We start from the raw sequence: 23,629 nt of genomic DNA, 5'->3' as shown, positions 1-23,629 counted from the left end.
TGTGACTTTATTGCTATCGGGTCGGTGCGATTCTCTCACTGATCTTCTCACTGTCGCATGTGATCGGAGGACGCCGCATATTGCAAGAAGCAGAGGAGCAGTGATCGGGTCTCGGCCTCTCCCCTGTGCTCCTCACCCGGATCCCTCTCTCACAGCTGACCAGATTGTATGTTCAGAGCCCAGGACTGATCGCTGCGACATTTCCCCAACCAGAAACAACTGGTGAGAACCGTCAGTAACGGAGCGGGAATGTCCGAAGCCACAAATCACCTGCGAGGATGATGCGGCCACCGATCAGTCCGTGTACCGGCTCCCGCTATGTCCATGTTCTGCGGATCCTGCGCCACTAATCAGGGATCCAGTGAGGGATCAGGATACAAGAGCGGATCGTCCGACCCGACACCGACCGACGTCCATGCTCCCGTGTCCGCTCCAGTGATCCCGCCGTGTCTGCGGCTGCGCAGCCCGGGTCTCTAGAGACGGGACAAACAGCAGGTGGCGCAATAGAGGTGAAGGCTGAACGCTGAGGAGGGTGATGGTGAGATCCGGGGCTGAGCTCCTCCACAGCTCGGAGCCTTCACTACTGATCGGGTCAGTTCTCAGCGAGTCGCTGGGATCAGTGGCGCCTGGATTTAACCCTTTGCTCCCCAGATCTGATATTCTGGGGTCTCAGTCATCTGGTATAACATGATTCTCCAAATAACCTGAGACCTGAGTGGTCGGTGGAGATTACAGCGCGGAGTCCTGCCCTCCTGATCCGCCGCACACGGGATCGTCCTCCGGGAGAGGCCGCCGTCCCCCCGATACTCCGGGACGTGCTAACTACAGCGGAGTATCAGACAGTAATGAGGGACATTTCCTGTGAGCAGTCGGACTCCACCCCCATATAGCGCTGTATATTCCCTGTAATCCCCAAATACAGCTGTAAACCTTCCATGTAGAAATAAATACCTCTATATAGAAACGTGTCCTTGTAAACAGCTCTTTGTACCCCCATATAGTGCTGCATACTGGGATATAGCGGTATAGAGCAGTAAGTGTCCAGGGCTGGAATGTATATAGCTCGGTCTATATCCCATCCGTAGTTGCCCCCATATACCGCTGTATATCCGGACGCCCTTCTGCTTCAGCCGCTGATGGCTCATATTCGAGGTCACGGCTTTTTCTTAGAAGATGTGGGCGGCTCTGATAAGAGCCTTTGGGGTGAGGACAGAAGAGAACAATTAACCTCCGAAGCCGTAGAGAGTGCGGCCCTGGCGCTTCAGCGCGTACACCACGTCCATGGCGGTGACGGTCTTCCTCTTGGCGTGCTCGGTGTAGGTGACGGCGTCACGGATCACGTTCTCCAGGAAGACTTTCAGGACGCCGCGAGTCTCCTCATAGATGAGGCCGGAGATGCGCTTGACGCCTCCTCTGCGAGCGAGACGGCGGATGGCAGGCTTGGTGATGCCCTGGATGTTATCCCGGAGAACCTTCCTGTGCCGCTTGGCGCCGCCTTTCCCGAGACCTTTCCCTCCTTTACCGCGACCAGACATCTTCCAGCAGCCAGCAGAACACGATGACTGACCGGCGCAGTCCTCCTTTATATAGAAGGTGAGCGGACCGGAGCGAGAACCGCAAAGATGACGTATTTCCGGGGCGAGATTTCTAACAGCTAGCTCCTCCCTTCTTCTCTGATTGGCTGATCACAGAACAGTTGGTGATTTTGAATCTCCCGCTTATTGTGCTGTTATTTCCCCGCTTCTCTATTCTTCTCATCTCGATGTTAGTAACTTGGGGTTTTCCCTTCATTGTTGTTTCTGTTGCGATTTTCCAGCTTCTGTCAAATGTTAGAGAGTAGAATTAAATCAGCACAAGACTCATCTGATCCCCGGCAGTCACTGCACTCAGTGCTCGGCGGCCATTACAGGTCACTACAACGCAGGGAGCTGCAGGCAACCAGTGCCCGGGCGGCTCCAGCCCCGGAGAAGATGGAAAACTCAAATATACGATAATTACATAACGATCCTCCCACCACAAATGTGACCTGTAGCGACCCATAGCAGGGCACAGGGAGGGATCTGCTCCGATCAGTGTCAGGCACAATAGATTCACTCAAGACATAATAATACTTAGTAGAAAGGGGAGGAAGAGGCCAGCACCGATCTGGGGGGAAATAAGATTATAAGCGCAGAGATCACCGATCAGAACTTAAAGCCGCAATACAGCGGGCGGCACTAGGACCCAGCAGATTGTGATCGGTTCTGATCATCCGGAGCGCGAGAAGCGACTGAGTGGGAAATTCAAATCCACCAACGGATCAGTAAATTACCGCGAAACAATGGGGGGGAAAAAAAACAATCAATCACCGATGGGTGAGAACAGAGAATGTGCGCAGCGATCACTGTATGTCGCTCGTCACCTAAAATATCGGACACGGCAGTCGCCGCCTATAACGGATCACTGCGCTCCGTATACAGGGAATACGCGCAGAAGACGGACTGTTCAGGACTCAGCTCGTCTGTGGGAGGATTTGGTGGCTCTGAAAAGAGCCTTTGTGTTGTGGTCTGTGCCGGCAGATCTAGGCTCTCTCCCCGCGGATCCGGCGGGCCAGCTGGATGTCTTTGGGCATGATGGTGACCCTCTTGGCATGGATGGCGCACAGGTTGGTGTCCTCGAACAGCCCCACCAGATAAGCCTCGCTGGCCTCCTGCAGCGCCATCACCGCCGAGCTCTGGAAGCGCAGATCGGTCTTGAAGTCCTGGGCGATCTCTCTCACCAGGCGCTGGAAGGGAAGCTTACGGATCAGCAGCTCGGTGGACTTCTGGTAGCGGCGGATCTCACGGAGAGCGACTGTCCCCGGGCGGTAACGATGCGGCTTCTTCACTCCGCCAGTGGCGGGAGCGCTCTTCCTGGCGGCCTTAGTGGCGAGCTGCTTGCGGGGAGCTTTCCCTCCGGTGGATTTCCGGGCGGTCTGCTTGGTTCTGGCCATAGCTTTGGATGGAAAAGATGTGATGAGCGGAGCGGCGGGAGCAGGGTATTTATCCCCGTGTGCGCGTCCTCATTGGTCTCCGGTGGACACGCCCCCTGCACTCTATTGGTTCTTTCATGAAAAGAAAAGGCCAATAAGGGCTTGATGTGTTTGACCAATCATTGTCAAAGGAGGCAGTTCCGCCTCCCGCCCAGTAATCCCGCCCCCTACAGACCCCGCCTCCTCCAGATGCTTCTTTCCTCCGTTCACTCATTTGCCGCTGCTGTAACACAAATAGGGTCACATCATCTGTTACCCGCGAGAACTGCAGCAGCTGATGTCACTGCGCTGTCCCCGTGTATAGCGCTGTACAGTGATCATCAGATCACACCCATCCCCCCACCCTGACACTGCGCCCAGCATCCAGAACTGATCATACAGCTCTGCGGGGAGGAGGTGGTGGCACTGATCATACAGCTCTGCGGGGAGGAGGTGGTGGCACTGATCATACAGCTCTGCGGGGAGGAGGTGGTGGCTCTGATAAGAGCCTTTGTGGTATGAGGACAGGGCGGCTCCTTTTATTTCTTAGCCGCGGGCTTCTTGGCTTTAGCCGCCTTCTTAGCCGGACTCTTGGCAGCTTTGGGTTTCGCCACCTTCTTAGCCGGACTCTTCGTCACCTTCTTGGGCTTGGGAGCGGCCTTCGGCTTCTTGGGGCTCTTGGCTTTTTTGGCCGCAGCTGCTGCGGGCTTCTTGGCCTTTTTCGGGCTCTTCTTGGCCGCGGTCGGAGCCTTCTTGGGCTTCTTCGGAGATTTGGCGGCTTTCTTGGCAGCAGCGGGTTTCTTGGGTTTGGCCGCAGCCGCCGGCTTCTTCTTGGCCACTTTGTCCTTGGTCTCCTGCTTCTTGTTCAGCCTGAATGAGCCGGAGGCGCCGCTGCCCTTCACCTGGAGGAGGGCGCCCTTGGTGACCAGACCCCGGACGGCCAGCTTCAGGCGGCTGTTGTTCTTCTCCACATCGTACCCTCCTGCAGACAGAGCCTTCTTCAGGGCGGCCAGGGACACCCCGCTGCGCTCTTTGGAGGCGGACACGGCCTTGACGATCAGCTCGGACACGCTGGGACCAGAAGGTTTCTTGCTCTTCTTGGCGCCCCCTGCGGCGGTTTTCTTCGGCTGCTTCTTGGATTTGGCGGCCGGTTCAGCGGGAGGAGAAGCGGCGGCTGGCGCGGTCTCTGCCATCGTGTAATCAAGAACTGACACAATAATCTACTGGAAGAAAAACACTGAGGACGGAGATGGAGGCGCCTCATATATACAGTCACACTGCGCACTGATTGGCTGCCGAGCTGCCTCCTCCTGAGCTCCTATTGGCTGACACAGGACACAAGCCCCGCCCCACCTGTCTGAGCCGAGGGAAGCTCCGCTCTCCCCTTGTGCTTCCCTGCCCGGGATGATCGCCCATTACCGGCCAGGACCGGACAGCAGAGCGCGCTGTCTCGGTGTCCGCCTCCTCCCTGACATCTTCCCTACATGTCTGTAGCCGTCACTGGCGGAGGAGGCAGGAAGGAGCCGGGAGGAGGCCCGGGATCTCCCCATAGTCCTCCCGGGCTGCTCATCACCGGGTGTCTCCGGAGATAAAGCTGCTGCGGGAGCTCGTCCTTCTATTCCCGGCACCGGTCACCACCGCAGGGATCTGTACCACAATCTGTACCGGGCAGGAAGCGGATTGTACGATGGGAGGAGGACGGGGATCTGCTGAGAGGCCGGAAGGAGGCACAGGCGGCGGCCTCCGCTCCCTGCAGCTCCTGTCCTGTATATATATATATCCAGTGTGTACAGTCTATGGGGGGACACAGGCGGCGGCTCCGCTCCCTGCAGCTCCTGTATATATATATATATCCAGTGTGTACAGTGTATGGGGGTACAGAGGGGGGGGCTCCGCTCCCTGCAGCTCCTGTCCTGTATATATATATATCCAGTGTGTACAGTCTATGGGGGGACACAGGCGGCGGCCTCCGCTCCCTGCAGCTCCTGTCCTGTATATATATATATATATATATATATATATATATATATCCAGTGTGTACAGTGTATGGGGGACACAGGCGGCGGCTCCGCTCCCTGCAGCTCCTGTATATATATATATATATATATATATATATATATCCAGTGTGTACAGTGTATGGGGGACACAGGCGGCGGCTCCGCTCCCTGCAGCTCCTGTATATATATATATATATATATATATATATATATCCAGTGTGTACAGTGTATGGGGGACACAGGCGGCGGCTCCGCTCCCTGCAGCTCCTGTATATATATATATATATATATATATATATCCAGTGTGTACAGTGTATGAGGGGACACAGGCGGCGGCTCCGCTCCCTGCAGCTCCTGTATATATATATATCCAGTGTGTACAGTGTATGGGGGGACACAGGCGGCGGCCTCCGCTCCCTGCAGCTCCTGTCCTGTATATATATATATCCAGTGTGTACAGTGTATGGGGGACACAGGCGGCGGCTCCGCTCCCTGCAGCTCCTGTATATATATATATATATATATATATATATATATATATATATATATATATATATATATATATCCAGTGTGTACAGTGTATGGGGGGACACAGGCGGCGGCTCCTGTCCTGTATATATATATATATCCAGTGTGTACAGTGTATGGGGGGACACAGGCGGCGGCTCCGCTCCCTGCAGCTCCTGTATATATATATATATATCCAGTGTGTACAGTGTATGGGGGGACACAGGCGGCGGCTCCGCTCCCTGCAGCTCCTGTATATATATATATATCCAGTGTGTACAGTGTATGGGAGGACACAGGCGGCGGCTCCGCTCCCTGCAGCTCCTGTATATATATATATCCAGTGTGTACAGTGTATGGGGGGACACAGGCGGCGGCTCCGCTCCCTGCAGCTCCTGTATATATATATATCCAGTGTGTACAGTGTATGGGGGGACACAGGCGGCGGCTCCGCTCCCTGCAGCTCCTGTATATATATATATATATATATATATATATATATATATATATATATATCCAGTGTGTACAGTGTATGGGGGGACACAGGCGGCGGCTCCTGTCCTGTATATATATATATATCCAGTGTGTACAGTGTATGGGGGGACACAGGCGGCGGCTCCACTCCCTGCAGCTCCTGTATATATATATATATATATATATATATATATATATATATATATATATATATATATATATATATATCTATCCAGTGTGTACAGTGTATGGGGGGACACAGGCGGCGGCTCCACTCCCTGCAGCTCCTGTATATATATATATATCCAGTGTGTACAGTGTATGGGGGTACAGAGGGGGGGGGGCTCCGCTCCCTGCAGCTCCTGTCCTGTATATATATATATATATATATATATATATATATATATATGTACAGTGTATGGGGGGACACAGGCGGCGGCTCCACTCCCTGCAGCTCCTGTATATATATATATATCCAGTGTGTACAGTGTATGGGGGGACACAGGCGGCGGCTCCTGTCCTGTATATATATATATATATCCAGTGTGTACAGTGTATGGGGGGACACAGGCGGCGGCTCCTGTCCTGTATATATATATATCCAGTGTGTACACTGTATGGGGGGACACAGGCGGCGGCTCCGCTCCCTGCAGCTCCTGTATATATATATATATATCCAGTGTGTACAGTGTATGGGGGGACACAGGCGGCGGCTCCGCTCCCTGCAGCTCCTGTATATATATATATATCCAGTGTGTACAGTGTATGGGGGTACAGAGGGGGGGGGGCTCCGCTCCCTGCAGCTCCTGTCCTGTATATATATATATATATATATATATATATATATATATATGTACAGTGTATGGGGGGACACAGGCGGCGGCTCCACTCCCTGCAGCTCCTGTATATATATATATATATATATCCAGTGTGTACAGTGTATGGGGGGACACAGGTGGCGGCTCCTGTCCTGTATATATATATATCCAGTGTGTACAGTGTATGGGGGGACACAGGCGGCGGCTCCGCTCCCTGCAGCTCCTGTATATATATATATATATCCAGTGTGTACAGTGTATGGGGGTACAGAGGGGGGGGGGCTCCGCTCCCTGCAGCTCCTGTCCTGTATATATATATATATATATATATATATATATATATATATATATATATATATATATGTACAGTGTATGGGGGGACACAGGCGGCGGCTCCTGTCCTGTATATATATATATCCAATGTGTACAGTGTATGGGGGGACACAGGCGGCGGCTCCGCTCCCTGCAGCTCCTGTATATATATATATATATATATCCAGTGTGTACAGTGTATGGGGGGACACAGGCGGCGGCTCCGCTCCCTGCAGCTCCTGTATATATATATATATCCAGTGTGTACAGTGTATGGGGGTACACAGGCGGCGGCTCCGCTCCCTGCAGCTCCTGTATATATATATATATATATATATCCAGTGTGTACAGTGTATGGGGGACACAGGCGGCGGCTCCGCTCCCTGCAGCTCCTGTATATATATATATATATATATATCCAGTGTGTACAGTGTATGGGGGGACACAGGCGGCGGCTCCGCTCCCTGCAGCTCCTGTATATATATATATCCAGTGTGTACAGTGTATGGGGGGACACAGGCGGCGGCTCCGCTCCCTGCAGCTCCTGTATATATATATATAAAGTTTGGACACACCTTTTCATTTAAAGATTTTTCTGTATTTTTATGACTATGAAAATTGTACATTCACACTGAAGGCATCAAAACTATGAATTAACACATGTGGAATTATATACTTAACAAAAAAGTGTGAAACAACTGAAATGATGTCTTATATTCTAGGTTCTTCAAAGTAGCCACCTTTTGCTTTGATGACTGCTTTGCACACTCTTGGCATTCTCTTGATGAGCTTCAGGAGGTAGTCACCGGGAATGGTCTTCCAACAATCTTGAAGGAGTTCCCAGAGATGCTTAGCACTTGTTGGCCCTTTTGCCTTCACTCTGCAGTCCAGCTCACCCCAAACCATCTCGATTGGGTTCAGGTCTGGTGACTGTGGAGGCCAGGTCATCTGGTGTAGCCCCCATCACTCTCCTTCTTGGTCAAATAGCCCTTACACAGCCTGGAGGTGTTTGGGGGTCATTGTCCTGTTGAAAAATAAATGATGGTCCAACTAAACGTAAACCGGATGGAAGTGCATGCCGCTGCAAGATGCTGTGGTAGCCATGCTGGTTCAGTATGCCTTCAATTTTGAATAAATCCCCAACAGTGTCACCAGCAAAGCCCCCCCACACCATCACACCTCCTCCTCCATGCTTCACGGTGGGAACCAGGCATGTAGAGTCCATCCGTTCACCTTTTCTGCGTCGCACAAAGACACGGTGGTTGGAACCAAAGATCTCAAATTTGGACTCATCAGACCAAAGCACAGATTTCCACTGGTCTAATGTCCATTCCTTGTGTTCTTTAGCCCAAACAAGTCTCTTCTGCTTGTTGCCTGTCCTTAGCAGTGGTTTCCTAGCAGCTATTTTACCATGAAGGCCTGCTGCACAAAGTCTCCTCTTAACAGTTGTTGTAGAGATGTGTCTGCTGCTAGAACTCTGTGTGGCATTGACCTCAGTGGCGTAGGAAGGGGGGTGCGGGGGGGGGGGGCGGTCCGCCCCGGGCGGCACAATGCGGGGGGCGGCCGGCGCTGCAGGAGAAGAAAAAAAAAAAAAAAGACGCCCCTTTAAATCTTCGGGCGGCGCCGTCCGCCGCCACGACCAGGGCCAGCTCCCCCCACCACCGGACCCCGCCCCCCGCTCTATACTCACCTCTCCTGGTTCCTGCGGCGCCGGCAGCTACAGCGTCCTCTGACTCTGCGACGTCTCAGAGCAGAGGGCGCGATGACGTCACTACTGTGCGCGCCGCTCTGCCTCTCTGTCCTGAGCGTCGCAGAGCCGGAGAGATGCTGACTGCACCGGACCTGCGCTGGGAACGGGAGAGGTGAGGATTTTACTTTTTTTTTTTTTTCTTTATGTCTGACTGTCTGGGGCTGGGGCAATGCTGGACACACTGGGGCAATACTGGAGACCATGGGGCAGATTGCTGGACACACTGGGGCAATACTGGAGACCATGGGGCAGATTGCTGGACACACTGGGGCAATACAGGAGACCATGGGGCAGATTGCTGGACACACTGGGGCAATACTGGAGACCATGGGGCAGATTGCTGGACACACTGGGGCAATACAGGAGACCATGGGGCAGATTGCTGGACACACTGGGGCAATACATGAGACCATGGGGCAGATTGCTGGACACACTGGGGCAATACAGGAGACTATGGGGCAGATTGCTGGACACAATGGGGCAATACTGGAGACCATGGGGCAGATTGCTGGACACACTGGGGCAATACAGGAGACCATGTGGCAGAATGCTGGACACACTGGGGCAATACAGGAGACCATGGGGCAGATTGCTGGACACACTGGGGAAAGGCTGGACACTGGGGCAGATTGCTGGACACACTGGGGGCAGTGCTGGACATACTGGGGCAGATTGCTGGACACACTGGGGGTAATATGCTGGACACACTGGGGCAGATTGCTGGACAACATGGGGGTAATATGCTGGACACACTGGGGCAGATTGCTGGACAACATGGGGGTAATATGCTGGACACACTGGGGGCAGGACTTGAGGCATGAGCAGAATGTAGATACGGGGCATGATTGGAGACACGGGGCAGGATTGGATCATGGGGCAGGACGGATACGAAGGAGGCTGGTGGGGCAGGATGTGGAGATCATATGGGGTAGAATGGATGCTCATGAGGGCAGGATGCGAGAACATATGGCTGGAGCCAGGAATGAGAAACGGGGCCAGGGTGGGGAATATTATTACCATAGGGGCTAATTAAGGGATATTATTACTGCAGTGATGTATTTATTTTATTTTTTGAGTATACTGTTTTAAATGGGGGGGGCGGTCCTGTTACTGTGCAGAGTGACACTATATCACCTTTTTTTCTTCATGTGATGTAATGTAGAAGTTGTGAAAAATTAAGTAATGTGTTCTGCAAGCGGAGCTCGAGATAACTGTGTTATTTCCTGCAGAAACGAGTCCTGGCTGGAAGGAATGATGGCGGTCTGTGCTGGATGAAAGATGAAGGAATTCACCTAGAGACGTCACTGGTGAGTCAGTGTTACCTATACACTGACACTATACACTGTATACTATATAGAGGTCCTGTGTATAATGTCACCAGTGATCTCTGTATTACCTCTACACAGACACTGCATACTAAGTACAGATCTCCTGTGAATACTGGCACTTATGGTGATAGTATTGTGTTTTTTTTTTATTACTGATCAGTATTGTAGTATTCAGTCACTATGTGGTGGTAATATGTGGTCTGGAAATGGTGTTGTGGTATTTGTCCCTTGTATGTAGTATTATTCGGTCACTATGTGGCCTGGTCATGGTGTGGTGGTATTAAGTCACAGGTGTGGCATGTGGGGGTGACACCATTAGGCCCAGTTTAAGTTCTACAAAACAGGAAAACCGTTTTTGGTAACCTTTGTGTGTATTGAGCCGGGGGGGGGGGGGGGGGCGCCAAACTCTGGAACAGCCCCGGGCGGCAAAAGCTCTAGCTACGCCTCTGATTGACCTGGTCTCTAATCTGAGCTGCTGTTAACCTGCGATTTCTGAGGCTGGTGACTCAGATAAACTTATCCTCAGAAGCAGAGGTGACTCTTGGTCTTCCTTTCCTGGGGCGGGCCTCATGTGAGCCAGTTTTTTTGTAGCGCTTGATGGTTTTTGCCACTGCACGTGGGGACACTTTCAAAGTTTGCCCAATTTTTCGCACTGACTGATCTTCTGTTAGGGGTCGAGTTCCCAGCTCTGCACAGGGGGAATCTCAAACCATTTCCTCTGCGGTCTCCCATTCTCCTCCAGCTGCAGTGGAGCCTGCTCAGTGGAGACGTCGGTCCCAGCATCTAGCTCAGCCTTATACGGTGTGGATGATTACTGCTGCCTTTCCAGGCTCAGCCATTGTAGCCAGTACTGGTCAGCGGCGAGCAGACGTCTCTGGGACTAAGTCCTGCTTTTCCCCTTCTGAGCATGCCCAGGGTAAGACCTCTCATTGGAGGTCGGGGGTCACATGCTCAGGTACTGCAGTAGCTCCCATTGGTCCTCTAGGAAGGTCCTGTAGTTGCTGCAGCTATAAAAGGTTTGCATGGCCATGCACTAGTATCAACTGAGTGGTGTGTTCAGTGCCAATGTTGTCTTATGTATGTGGTTTCAGGGTTCGGCTGAAATAAGCCCCTAGAATACCGGCAGTCCTGTAGAATATTTGGGGTCCACATACACATGTTCTCTTTTTTCTATTTATTCTAAATATTGTGCTTTTCATCTGATCACTTTTTGTGATTTGTTACCAATATTTTCTATATATTTATCACTACTCTTTGGACCTGTTACATATTGCTGCCCGATGTTTGCGCGTCCTTTCGTTCCTTTTTTGTATAATATTATTCTCTTTTTAATTATGTTTTAACATGATTCAATAAAAATTACATTTTTATATGACTTGTCTTGGAGGACTTTTTTGTTTTGGTGTTCCTGATTCTCACGGCCCTCCGTGTTTATATTGTGGGGCATTCTTTTGTGCTTAGTAATTGGTGGACTGGTAAAAAAGTTGTGGAATTGCACTTTTTCTTTTTGCAATTTCACCGCACTTTGAATTTTTTTCCCGTATTTTTATTTTTTTCCCGTTTTCTAGTACACGATATGTTAAAACCAATGGTGTCGTTCAAAGTACAACTCGTCCCGCAAAAAACAAGCCCTCACATGGTCATAATGACGGAAGTCCAGGTGTCCAGAAAAAAATTGGGGGGAGTTTGGAAACCTTGATCTGGAGAAAAAATGGAACATAGGAGTCTGGGGACAGAGGGGTCTGGAGAAAGGGACAGAAGGGTCTGGAGGAGATGACAGATGAGTCTGGAGGAAGTGACAGATGAGTCTGGAGGAGGCGACAGAGGGGTCTGGAGGAGGAGACAGAGGGGTCTGGAGGAAGGGAGACAGAGAGGAATGGAGGAGATGAAAGAGGTGTCAGGAGGAGGGGACAGAGGGGTCTAGAGGAAGGGACAAAGGGGTCTGGAGGAGGAGATAGAGGGGTCTGGAGGAAGGGACAGATGGGTCTAGAGGAGGGGACAGAGGGGTCTGGAGGAGGAGATAGAGGGGTCTAGAGGAAGGGACAGAGGGGTCTAGAGGAAAGGAAAGAGGGGTCTGGAGGAAAAGACAGAGGGGTCTGGAGGAAGGGACAGAGGGGCCTGGAGGAGGGGACAGAGGGGTCTGGAGGAGGGGACAGAGGGGTCTAGAGGAAGGGACAGAGGGGTCTAGAGGAAAGGAAAAAGGGGTCTGGAGAAAGGGACAGAGGGGTCTAGAGGAAGGAACAGAGGGGTCTGGAGGAGGGGACAGAGGGGTCTAGAGGAAGGGACAGAGGGGTCTGGAGGAGGGGACAGAGGGGTCTGGAGGAGGAGACAGAGGGGTCTAGAGGAAGGGACAGAGGGGTCTAGAGGAAAGGAAAGAGGGGTCTGGAGAAAGTGACAGAGGGGTCTAGAGGAAGGGACAGAGGGGTCTGGAGGAGGGGACAGAGGGGTCTAGAGGAAGGGACAGAGGGGTCTGGAGGAGGAGATAGAGGGGTCTAGAGGAAGGGACAGAGGGGTCTAGAGGAAGGGACAGAGGGGTCTGGAGGAGGGGACACAGGGGTCTGGAGGAGGGGACACAGGGGTCTGGAGGAAGAGACAGAGGGGTCTGGAGGAGGTGACAGAGGAGTCTGGAGGAAGGGACAAAGGGGTATGGAGGAGGGGACAGAGGGGTCTAGAGGAGGGGACAGAGGGGTCTGGAGGAAGGGACAGAAGGGTCTGGAGGAGGAGATAGAGGGGTCTGGAGGAAGGGACAGAAGGGTCTGGAGGAAGGGACAGAGGGGTCTGGAGGAGGGGATAGAGGGGTCTAGAGGAAAGGAAAAGGGTCTGGAGGAAGGGACAGAGGGGTCTGGAGGAAGGGACAGAGGAGTCTGGAGGAGGGGACAGAGGGGTCTGGAGGAGGAGACAGAGGGGTCTGGAGGAGGAGATAGAGGGGTCAAGAGGAAGGGACAGAAGGGTCTGGAGGAGGAGACAGAGGGGTCTAGAGGAAGGTACAGAGGGGTCTAGAGGAAAGGAAAGGGGGGTCTGGAGGAAGGGACAGAGGGGTCTGGAGGAAGGGACAGAGGGGTCTGGAGGAAAGGACAGAGGGGTCTGGAGGAGGGGACAGAGGGGTCTAGAGGAGGAGACAGAGGGGTCTAGAGGAAGGGACAGAGGGGTCTAGAGGAAAGGAAAAAGGGGTCTGGAGAAAGGGACAGAGGGGAATAGAGGAAGGAACAGATGGGTCTGAAGGAGGGGACAGAGGGGTCTAGAGGAGGAGATAGAGGGGTCTAGAGGAAGGGACAGAGGGGTCTAGAGGAAGGGACAGAGGGGTCTGGAGGAGGAGATAGAGGGGTCTAGAGGAAGGGACAGAGGGGTCTAGAGGAAGGGACAGAGGGGTCTGGAGGAGGGGACACAGGGGTCTGGAGGAGGGGACACAGGGGTCTGGAGGAAGAGACAGAGGGGTCTGGAGGAGGTGACAGAGGAGTCTGGAGGAAGGGACAAAGGGGTATGGAGGAGGGGACAGAGGGGTCTAGAGGAGGGGACAGAGGGGTCTGGAGGAGGGGACAGAAGGGTCTGGAGGAGAGGACAGAGGGGTCTGGAGGAGGGGACAGAGGGGTCTAGAGGAAGGGACAGGGGTCTGGAGGAGGTGACAGAGGGGTCTGGAGAGGGATTTAGTTAATATGTATATGTGAATCAGTGCCGGCGCCCTGAAGACATAGATAGGAAACTAAAACTATAAGACGCTTTATACCGGAAGTGGCTGTCAGTCAGTCCGGAGACGAACTATTGTCTGCAGCAACCAATCACAGCACAGGTTTCATATTTTATCAGCCCTATAAGAAATGAAAGGTAGTGTGTGACTGGTTACTATGGTCATGTCCTAAAAGAAGAGGAGGAATGTTTCCTCCAGCAACCAATCACAGAGCTGCTTTCATTTCTCGATTGGTTGCTATGGGCAATAGGCTTTTTATGAACTGTTTCATATATGAGAGCTATAAGAAATTAAAGCTGCTGTGATTGGATGCTAGGGAAAACTTTCTTTTACAAGGCCATAATAACCAATCACAGTACATCTTTCATATTTGTGGCCTAGGAGAAATAAAATCTGCTCTGTGATTGGCTGCTATGTGTAACCTGTGTTTTTAATCTGATTCAAAACCGCCCGCACGGTGGCAGCACTCGTCTTTCAATAACCTCCATAGAACTATGCTGGGGCGGTGATGACGCGTGTGGGCGTGTCTATGGGAGCCGCGACAGGCTGAGAGGCGTGGCCGTTATTGGCCTGATGTGGGCGGTGTCCCTGTTGCGGCGGATCCCGGCAGCTGGAGCGTCTCAGTGACCGGCGGAGTCTGCGGCAGGACGGAGCGCTCACCGGGAGGCGGCCTGTGCTGTGCGGGCGGCAGCGGGAGACCCCGTGGCTGGCGGTGTATGTATCAGACCCTGTGCGGCCTCCCCTGTGCCTTATATTGGGGGTTGCCATGGTTTCGGGTTTGGGTTTTTTCTTATAGGGTCTCAGGTCAGGAAGATTGAGCCTCGTGTTAGAGTTGTCAGATTATTCACGTATGTGGCTGCTATGGTGGACCCCCACGTTAGATAGGGCAACCCCACGCCCCTCCGTCAGCCCTCCGTCCCCCGCGCCCCTCCGTCCCCCGCGCCCCTCCGTCCCCCGCGCCCCTCCGTCCCCCGCGCCCCTCCGTCCCCCGCGCCCCTCCGTCCCCCGCGCCGCTCCGTCCCCCGCGCCCCTCCGTCCCCCGCGCCCCTCCGTCCCCCGCGCCCCTCCGTCCCCCGCGCCCCTCCGTCCCCCGCGCCCCTCCGTCCCCCTCGCCCCTCCGTCCCCCGCGCCCCTCCGTCTGCCCCTCCGTCCCCCGCGCCCCTCCGTCTGCCCCTCCGTCCCCCGCGCCCCTACGTCTGCCCTCCGTCCCCCGCGCCCCTCCGTCTGCCCTCCGTCCCCCTCGCCCCTCCGTCTGCCCTCCGTCCCCCTCGCCCCTCCGTCCCCCGCGCCCCTCCGTCCCCCGCAGCCCTCCGTCCCCCGCGCCCCTCCGTCCCCCGCAGCCCTCCGTCCCCCGCGCCCCTCCGTCAGCCCTCCGTCCCCCGCGCCCCTCCGTCCCCTGCAGCCCCCGCGCCCCTCCGTCAGCCCTCCGTCCCCCGCGCCCCTCCGTCAGCCCTCCGTCCCCCGCGCCCCTCCGTCAGCCCTCCGTCCCCCGCGCCCCTCCGTCCCCTGCAGCCCCCGCGCCCCTCCGTCAGCCCTCCGTCCCCCGCGCCCCTCCGTCAGCCCTCCGTCCCCCGCGCCCCTCCGTCCCCTGCAGCCCCCGCGCCCCTCCGTCAGCCCTCCGTCCCCCGCGCCCCTCCGTCAGCCCTCCGTCCCCCGCGCCCCTCCGTCAGCCCTCCGTCCCCCGCGCCCCTCCGTCCCCTGCAGCCCCCGCGCCCCTCCGTCAGCCCTCCGTCCCCCGCGCCCCTCCGTCAGCCCTCCGTCCCCCGCGCCCCTCCGTCAGCCCTCCGTCCCCCGCGCCCCTCCGTCAGCCCTCCGTCCCCCGCGCCCCTCCGTCAGCCCTCCGTCCCCCGCGCCCCTCCGTCAGCCCTCCGTCCCCCGCGCCCCTCCGTCAGCCCTCCGTCCCCCGCGCCCCTCCGTCAGCCCTCCGTCCCCCGCGCCCCTCCGTCAGCCCTCCGTCCCCCGCGCCCCTCCGTCAGCCCTCCGTCCCCCGCGCCCCTCCGTCAGCCCTCCGTCCCCCGCGCCCCTCCGTCAGCCCTCCGTCCCCCGCGCCCCTCCGTCAGCCCTCCGTCCCCCGCGCCCCTCCGTCAGCCCTCCGTCCCCCGCGCCCCTCCGTCAGCCCTCCGTCCCCCGCGCCCCTCCGTCAGCCCTCCGTCCCCCGCGCCCCTCCGTCAGCCCTCCGTCCCCCGCGCCCCTCCGTCAGCCCTCCGTCCCCCGCGCCCCTCCGTCAGCCCTCCGTCCCCCGCGCCCCTCCGTCAGCCCTCCGTCCCCCGCGCCCCTCCGTCAGCCCTCCGTCCCCCGCGCCCCTCCGTCCCCCGCGCCCCTCCGTCTGCCCTCCGTCCCCCGCGCCCCTCCGTCCCCCGCGCCCCTCCGTCCCCCGCGCCCCTCCGTCTGCCCTCCGTCCCCCGCGCCCCTCCGTCCCCCGCGCCCCTCCGTCCCCCGCGCCCCTCCGTCCCCCGCGCCCCTCCGTCCCCCGCGCCCCTCCGTCCCCCGCGCCCCTCCGTCCCCCGCGCCCCTCCGTCTGCCCTCCGTCCCCCTCGCCCCTCCGTCTGCCCTCCGTCCCCCGCGCCCCTCCGTCCCCCTCGCCCCTCCGTCCCCCGCGCCCCTCCGTCTGCCCTCCGTCCCCCGCGCCCCTCCGTCCCCTGCAGCCCTCCGTCCCCCGCGCCCCTCCGTCCCCTGCAGCCCTCCGTCCCCCGCGCCCCTCCGTCAGCCCTCCGTCCCCCGCGTCCCTCCGTCCCCTGCAGCCCCCGCGCCCCTCCGTCAGCCCTCCGTCCCCCGCGCCCCTCCGTCAGCCCTCCGTCCCCCGCGTCCCTCCGTCCCCTGCAGCCCCCGCGCCCCTCCGTCAGCCCTCCGTCCCCCGCGCCCCTCCGTCAGCCCTCCGTCCCCCGCGCCCCTCCGTCAGCCCTCCGTCCCCCGCGCCCCTCCGTCAGCCCTCCGTCCCCCGCGCCCCTCCGTCAGCCCTCCGTCCCCCGCGCCCCTCCGTCAGCCCTCCGTCCCCCGCGCCCCTCCGTCAGCCCTCCGTCCCCCGCGCCCCTCCGTCAGCCCTCCGTCCCCCGCGCCCCTCCGTCAGCCCTCCGTCCCCCGCGCCCCTCCGTCAGCCCTCCGTCCCCCGCGCCCCTCCGTCAGCCCTCCGTCCCCCGCGCCCCTCCGTCAGCCCTCCGTCCCCCGCGCCCCTCCGTCAGCCCTCCGTCCCCCGCGCCCCTCCGTCAGCCCTCCGTCCCCCGCGCCCCTCCGTCAGCCCTCCGTCCCCCGCGCCCCTCCGTCAGCCCTCCGTCCCCCGCGCCCCTCCGTCAGCCCTCCGTCCCCCGCGCCCCTCCGTCGCCCCTCCGTCCCCCCTCCGTCCCCCGCGCCCCTCCGTCCCCCCTCCGTCCCCAGTGCCCCCTGCTCCTGGCACGAGGACTTGTATCACACGACCTGGCGTCACACATCCGAGTCTGGAGAATTCTCGTCTTCTTCTGCCAATAGCAAATATTGACTCTGTGGTTTTATTTTCTGAGGTTGGCAGAACACGGCGAGGTAAAGGGCGAGGTGACCCCGTGAGGACCCCAGAGGCACGCAGGGCACTGGCAGAACCGCTGTCACTTAGTGCCCAAAATCCGCTTCATTGGCGCATTCTGACTCGTCCCCGCTAATTTATCAAGGGAGATTTTTAAAAAATGGTGCAACAATGTTACATCGCTCCCCAGGACACAACCCAGGCCTCGTCTGGTCTATTTGTTATCAGACTACAAGTCCCAGCATGTTAGTGTGCAGTGGGGTCATGGAGGCGGCTCTTTTCGCCCTGCGCCCCCTGCCGCGGGTGGATACATTGTCGCCAGATGCTCCATGATGATTGTTACGTTATATCTTCAAGTGGATTTTAGTTTGCACCGTCCTTGGAACAGAATTTTAGCGCCTCTTTTAGGCATTGATGCAGATTGAAAACACTGTAACAAACCCTCAGCTGTGATAAATTTGGGGTCTGCACATGAATCCCCGGGTTATGAACAATGTTTCAATTCTCTGACAGAAAGCAAAGATTTTAATGTCAGAATCCTCCTTCTCCCCTCAAAAGAAACATAGGTGGCCGCCTTCGTGCCCCGCGCCTTAGGTGGCCGCCTTCGTGCCCCGCGCCTTAGGTGGCCGCCTTCGTGCCCCGCGCCTTAGGTGGCCGCCTTCGTGCCCCGCGCCTTAGGTGGCCGCCTTCGTGCCCCGCGCCTTAGGTGGCCGCCTTCGTGCCCCGCGCCTTAGGTGGCCGCCTTCGTGCCCCGCGCCTTAGGTGGCCGCCTTCGTGCCCCGCGCCTTAGGTGGCCGCCTTCGTGCCCCGCGCCTTAGGTGGCCGCCTTCGTGCCCCGCGCCTTAGGTGGCCGCCTTCGTGCCCCGCGCCTTAGGTGGCCGCCTTCGTGCCCCGCGCCTTAGGTGGCCGCCTTCGTGCCCCGCGCCTTAGGTGGCCGCCTTCGTGCCCCGCGCCTTAGGTGGCCGCCTTCGTGCCCCGCGCCTTAGGTGGCCGCCTTCGTGCCCCGCGCCTTAGGTGGCCGCCTTCGTGCCCCGCGCCTTAGGTGGCCGCCTTCGTGCCCCGCGCCTTAGGTGGCCGCCTTCGTGCCCCGCGCCTTAGGTGGCCGCCTTCGCGCCCCGCGCCTTAGGTGGCCGCCTTCGCGCCCCGCGCCTTAGGTGGCCGCCTTCGCGCCCCGCGCCTTAGGTGGCCGCCTTCGCGCCCCGCGCCTTAGGTGGCCGCCTTCGCGCCCCGCGCCTTAGGTGGCCGCCTTCGCGCCCCGCGCCTTAGGTGGCTGCCCTCGCGCCTTAGGTGGCCGCCTTCGCGCCCCGCACCTTAGGTGGCCGCCCTCGCGCCCCGCGCCTGTCACCATCTCACCTGACAATTATTTATCTCTTCGCTAAATATTTGCACACTGAAGGTGTTAACCCCTGGGTTCCTGGGCTGATTGGGGGAGGGTTGGGCTCAGATATTAGGTTTTCATTATCTAGATCTCGCTCGTTGTCAGTACTCAGCACCCCCGCTCCTCACTGTAATCATAGGATTGTACTTATCCCTGACTCTTCTTTTTTCCTGATTGTCGAGTTTTTCCTGCCTGACAACTCCTCGTTCCCCGGTTGTCACCCCCGCCTGAAGGGGAAGTGAAGGCATTAGAGTCGCAGAGACGTCACAACTTCAGCGTCTCAGGATTTCCCACATATCTAGGACTTTCTTGCTTCGGAAGCTGAGGTCAGGAAGGGCGAGGAGGAGAGCACCGGTCTAGGATGAGGTCCGCCGCCTCAGAGATTATCACCCAGCTTTCCTACACCCCTGTTTCAATGGCCTCCTTCTACTAGCCGCAGACCTCGCAACTGTAACTGAGGTGTAAAAGGAGCCGACTGTGCCACCATCCGGCCGGCGCCTGAGTCTCTGCACAGCCAGCACCATAACAGCACTAGATCCTACTGTATGGCGGAGGCTGTGTACATCATACTGTGTGTGCGGCCCATATGCCATGTGTGGGGCCCTCGTACCGTGTGTGGGGGAGATGTGGGGCCCTCGTACCGTGTGTGGGGGAGATGTGGGGGCCCTCGTACCGTGTGTGGGGGAGATGTGGGGGCCCTCGTACCGTGTGTGGGGGAGATGTGGAGCCCTCGTACCGTGTGTGGGGGAGATGTGGGGTCCTCATACCGTGTGTGGGGGAGATGTGGGGCCCTCGTACCGTGTGTGGGGGAGATGTGGGGGCCCTCGTACCGTGTGTGGGGGAGATGTGGAGCCCTCGTACAGTGTGTGGGGGAGATGTGGGGGCCCTCGTACCGTGTGTGGGGCCCTTGTACCGTGTGTGGGGGAGATGTGGGGCCCTCGTACCGTGTGTGGGGGCGATGTGGGGCCCTCGTACCGTGTGTGGGGGCGATGTGGGGTCCTCGTACCGTGTGTGGGGGAGATGTGGGGGCCCTCGTACCGTGTGTGGGGGAGATGTGGAGCCCTCGTACAGTGTGTGGGGGAGATGTGGGGACCCTCGTACCGTGTGTGGGGGCGATGTGGGGCCCTCGTACCGTGTGTGGGGGCGATGCGGGGGCCCTCGTACCGTGTGTGGGGGAGATCCGGGGGCCCTCGTACCGTGTGTGGGGGAGATGCGGGGGCCCTCGTACCGTGTGTGGGGAAGATGCGGGGGCCCTCGTACCGTGTGTGGGGAAGATGCGGGGGCCCTCGTACCGTGTGTGGGGGAGATGCGGGGGCCCTCGTACCGTGTGTGGGGGAGATGCGGGGGCCCTCGTACCGTGTGTGGGGGGAGATGCGGGGGCCCTCGTACCGTGTGTGGGGGAGATGCGGGGGGCCCTCGTACCGTGTGTGGGGCCCTCGTACCGTGTGTGGGGGAGATGCGGGGGCCCTCGTACCGTGTGTGGGGGAGATGCGGGGGCCCTCGTACCGTGTGTGGGGGAGATGCGGGGGGCCCTCGTACCGTGTGTGGGGCCCTCGTACCGTGTGTGGGGGAGATGCGGGGGCCACCGTACCGTGTGTGGGGGAGATGCGGGGGCCACCGTACCGGATAGGCCCCATGATTGAGTCCCTATAAACTCCTTTTTTTGAACGGCAAGTTGTCCATTCTGATGGTCACCCAGCTTTCCCCGGAGCAGATATAGATGTGACCCGTTAGTTGTGGTTTCCCTTGTGAGGTCCTTGAAATTGCTCACTATGCGACTCCATACTTATAAATTTAGAGACGGCAGCGCAGAGCTCATAATCTGTGCATGAGAGGAGAGATAGTGTTTGTGTTGCTATGATGGGTCGCTCACAACACAGTCTCTGGGGGTCCGCAGCCATCACAACCCAGCAAAGCATTCATGTATACAGCAAGCTGATCCGCATGTCAATTATTGGGCCCCCCCCCCCACCATTATAGAGAATGTTCACAGAGATCAGACATGGCCCAGAACACAAACTGGCCGAGCAAAAAGAGGGGTCCCAAAGTGTAGACTGGTCCCAGCACCGACCAAAATAATACTGCCGCCTATATAGAAGTATACAATTACAATAATGCTGCTCCTATGCACAAGAATATAACTATTATAATACTGCTCCCTATGTACAAGAATGTAACTACTATAATACTGCTCCTATGTACAAGAATATAACTACTATAATACTGCTCCTATGTACAAGAATATAACTACTATAATACTGCCCCCTATGTACAAGAATATAACTACTATAATACTGCTCCTATGTACAAGAATATAACTACTATAATACTGCCCCCTATGTACAAGAATATAACTACTATAATACTGCTCCTATGTACAAGAATATAACTACTATAATACTGCCCCTATGTACAAGAATATAACTACTATAATACTGCCCCCTATGTACAAGAATGTAACTACTATAATACTGCTTCTATGTACAAGAATATAACTACTATAATACTGCCCCTATGTACAAGAATGTAACTACTATAATACTGCTCTGTTATCACCTGGTGGTCAGGACAATATGGACCTGGTGGTTAAGAGCACACGGAATGACCTGATAGTTACTGATAATAAAGGACGAGCTCTGAGACGTGGGAACTCTGCTGACCGCAATCCCTAATCCTATCAAACATACTAGAAATAGCCGTGGATTGCGCCTAACGCTCCCTATGCAACTCGGCACAGCCTAAGCAACTAACTAGCCCTGAAGATAGAAAAATAAAGCCTACCTTGCCTCAGAGAAATTCCCCAAAGGAAAAGGCAGCCCCCCACATATAATGACTGTGAGTAAAGATGAAAATACAAACACAGAGATGAAATAGATTCAGCAAAGTGAGGCCCGACTTACTGAACAGACCGAGGATAGGAAAGGTTACTTTGCGGTCAGCACAAAAACCTACAAAAAGACCACGCAGAGGGTGCAAAAAAGACCCTCCGCACCGACTCACGGTGCGGAGGCGCTCCCTCTGCGTCCCAGAGCTTCCAGCTAGCAAGACAACAATAAAAATAGCAAGCTGGACAGAAAAATAGCAAACCAAAGAAATACAAGCTGGAACCTAGCTTCTGCTGGGAAGACAGGTCACAAGAACGATCCAGGAGTGAACTAGACCAATACTGGAACATTGACAGGTGGCATGGAGCAAAGATCTAAGTGGAGTTAAATAGAGCAGCCAGCTAACGAATTAACCTCGTCACCTGTGGAAGGAAACTCAGAAACACCCACCAGAGGAAGTCCATGGACAGAACCAGCCGAAGTACCATTCATGACCACAGGAGGGAGCCCGACAACAGAATTCACAACACTGCTCCTATGTGCAAGAATATAACTACTATAATACTGCCTCTATGTACAAGAACATAACTAATATAATACTGCCCCTATGTACATTAATATAAGTACTATAATACTGCCCCTATGTACGAGAATATAACTACTATAATACTGTCCCTATGTACAAGAATATAACTACTATAATACTGCTCCTATGTAAAAGAATATCTACTATAATACTGCTCCTATGTAGAAGAATATACTATAATACTGCTCCTATGTACAAGAATATAACTACTATAATACTGCTCCTATGTACAAGAATATAACTACTATAATACTGCTCCTATATACAAGAATATAACTACTATAATACTGCTCCTATGTACGAGAATATAACTACTATAATACTGTCCCTATGTACAAGAATATAACTACTATAATACTGCTCCTATGTAAAAGAATATATCTACTATAATACTGCTCCTATGTAAAAGAATATAACTACTATAATACTGCTCCTATGTACAAGAATATAACTACTATAATACTGCTCCTATGTACAAGAATATAACTACTATAATACTGCTCCTATATACAAGAATATAACTACTATAATACTGCTCCTATGTACGAGAATATAACTACTATAATACTGTCCCTATGTACAAGAATATAACTACTATAATACTGCTCCTATGTAAAAGAATATATCTACTATAATACTGCTCCTATGTGCAAGAATATAACTACTATAATACTGCCTCTATGTACAAGAACATAACTAATATAATACTGCCCCTATGTACATTAATATAAGTACTATAATACTGCCCCTATGTACAAGAATATAACTACTATAATACTGCTCCTATGTAAAAGAATATCTACTATAATACTGCTCCTATGTAGAAGAATATACTATAATACTGCTCCTATGTACAAGAATATAACTATAATACTGCTCCTATGTACAAGAATATAACTACTATAATACTGCTCCTATGTACGAGAATATAACTACTATAATACTGTCCCTATGTACAAGAATATAACTACTATAATACTGCTCCTATGTAAAAGAATATATCTACTATAATACTGCTCCTATGTAAAAGAATATATCTACTATAATACTGCTCCTATGTACAAGAATATAACTACTATAATACTGCTCCTATATACAAGAATATAACTACTATAATACTGCTCCTATATACAAGAATATAACTACTATAATACTGCCCCTATGTACAAGAATATAACTACTATAATACTGCCCCTATGTACAAGAATATAACTACTATAATACTGCTCCTATATACAAGAATATAACTACTATAATACTGCTCCTATATACAAGAATATAACTACTATAATACTGTCCCTATGTACAAGAATATAACTACTATAATACTGTCCCTATGTACAAGAATATAACTACTATAATACTGCCCCTATGTACAAGAATATAACTACTATAATACTGCTCCTATGTACAAGAATATAACTACTATAATACTGCTCCTATGTACAAGAATATAACTACTATAATACTGCTCCTATGTACAAGAA

General features: G+C 54.8%; 5 protein-coding genes across 5 annotated transcripts in view; 2 read left to right on the top strand and 3 right to left on the bottom strand.

The window, feature by feature from the left end:
- Nucleotides 1-1,176: 1,176 nt before the first annotated feature.
- Nucleotides 1,177-1,536, bottom strand: LOC138674999 (histone H4). Its single transcript, XM_069762899.1, has one exon. The coding sequence runs from the start codon at nucleotides 1,533-1,535 to the stop codon at nucleotides 1,224-1,226; it is 312 nt and encodes a 103-aa protein (XP_069619000.1). The 5' UTR covers nucleotide 1,536; the 3' UTR covers nucleotides 1,177-1,223.
- Nucleotides 1,537-2,520: 984 nt separating this feature from the next.
- Nucleotides 2,521-2,971, bottom strand: LOC138674987 (histone H3). The gene has a single exon (XM_069762887.1). It carries the CDS (start codon nucleotides 2,969-2,971, stop codon nucleotides 2,561-2,563), a length of 411 nt encoding a protein of 136 aa, XP_069618988.1. The 3' UTR covers nucleotides 2,521-2,560.
- Nucleotides 2,972-3,517: 546 nt separating this feature from the next.
- On the bottom strand, nucleotides 3,518-4,210 carry LOC138674983 (histone H1B-like). The gene has a single exon (XM_069762881.1). The coding sequence runs from the start codon at nucleotides 4,180-4,182 to the stop codon at nucleotides 3,529-3,531; it is 654 nt and encodes a 217-aa protein (XP_069618982.1). The 5' UTR covers nucleotides 4,183-4,210; the 3' UTR covers nucleotides 3,518-3,528.
- Nucleotides 4,211-14,427: 10,217 nt separating this feature from the next.
- Nucleotides 14,428-23,629, top strand: part of MANSC1 (MANSC domain containing 1) — a 15,323-nt gene continuing 6,121 nt past the window's right edge. Inside the window, exon 1 of the mRNA XM_069762870.1 lies at nucleotides 14,428-14,574. The gene's annotated coding sequence lies outside the window, so the exon portion shown is untranslated. The remainder of the gene's footprint in view (nucleotides 14,575-23,629) is intronic.
- LOC138673834 (uncharacterized) lies at nucleotides 14,711-17,332 on the top strand. Its single transcript, XM_069761869.1, has one exon. It carries the CDS (start codon nucleotides 14,711-14,713, stop codon nucleotides 17,330-17,332), a length of 2,622 nt encoding a protein of 873 aa, XP_069617970.1.

The sequence above is a fragment of the Ranitomeya imitator genome, chromosome 4, assembly GCF_032444005.1.
Source record: "Ranitomeya imitator isolate aRanImi1 chromosome 4, aRanImi1.pri, whole genome shotgun sequence".
NCBI classification, from domain to species: Eukaryota; Metazoa; Chordata; class Amphibia; order Anura; family Dendrobatidae; genus Ranitomeya; species Ranitomeya imitator.
This window is presented reverse-complemented; position numbering and strand designations above follow the sequence as displayed.

Coding starts and splice junctions, on each gene's coding strand:
- LOC138674999 (XM_069762899.1), bottom strand. CDS start 1,535: ATGTCTGGTCGCGGTAAAGGAGGGAAAGGTCTCGGGAAAGGCGGCGCC.
- LOC138674987 (XM_069762887.1), bottom strand. CDS start 2,971: ATGGCCAGAACCAAGCAGACCGCCCGGAAATCCACCGGAGGGAAAGCT.
- LOC138674983 (XM_069762881.1), bottom strand. CDS start 4,182: ATGGCAGAGACCGCGCCAGCCGCCGCTTCTCCTCCCGCTGAACCGGCC.
- LOC138673834 (XM_069761869.1), top strand. CDS start 14,711: ATGTGGCTGCTATGGTGGACCCCCACGTTAGATAGGGCAACCCCACGC.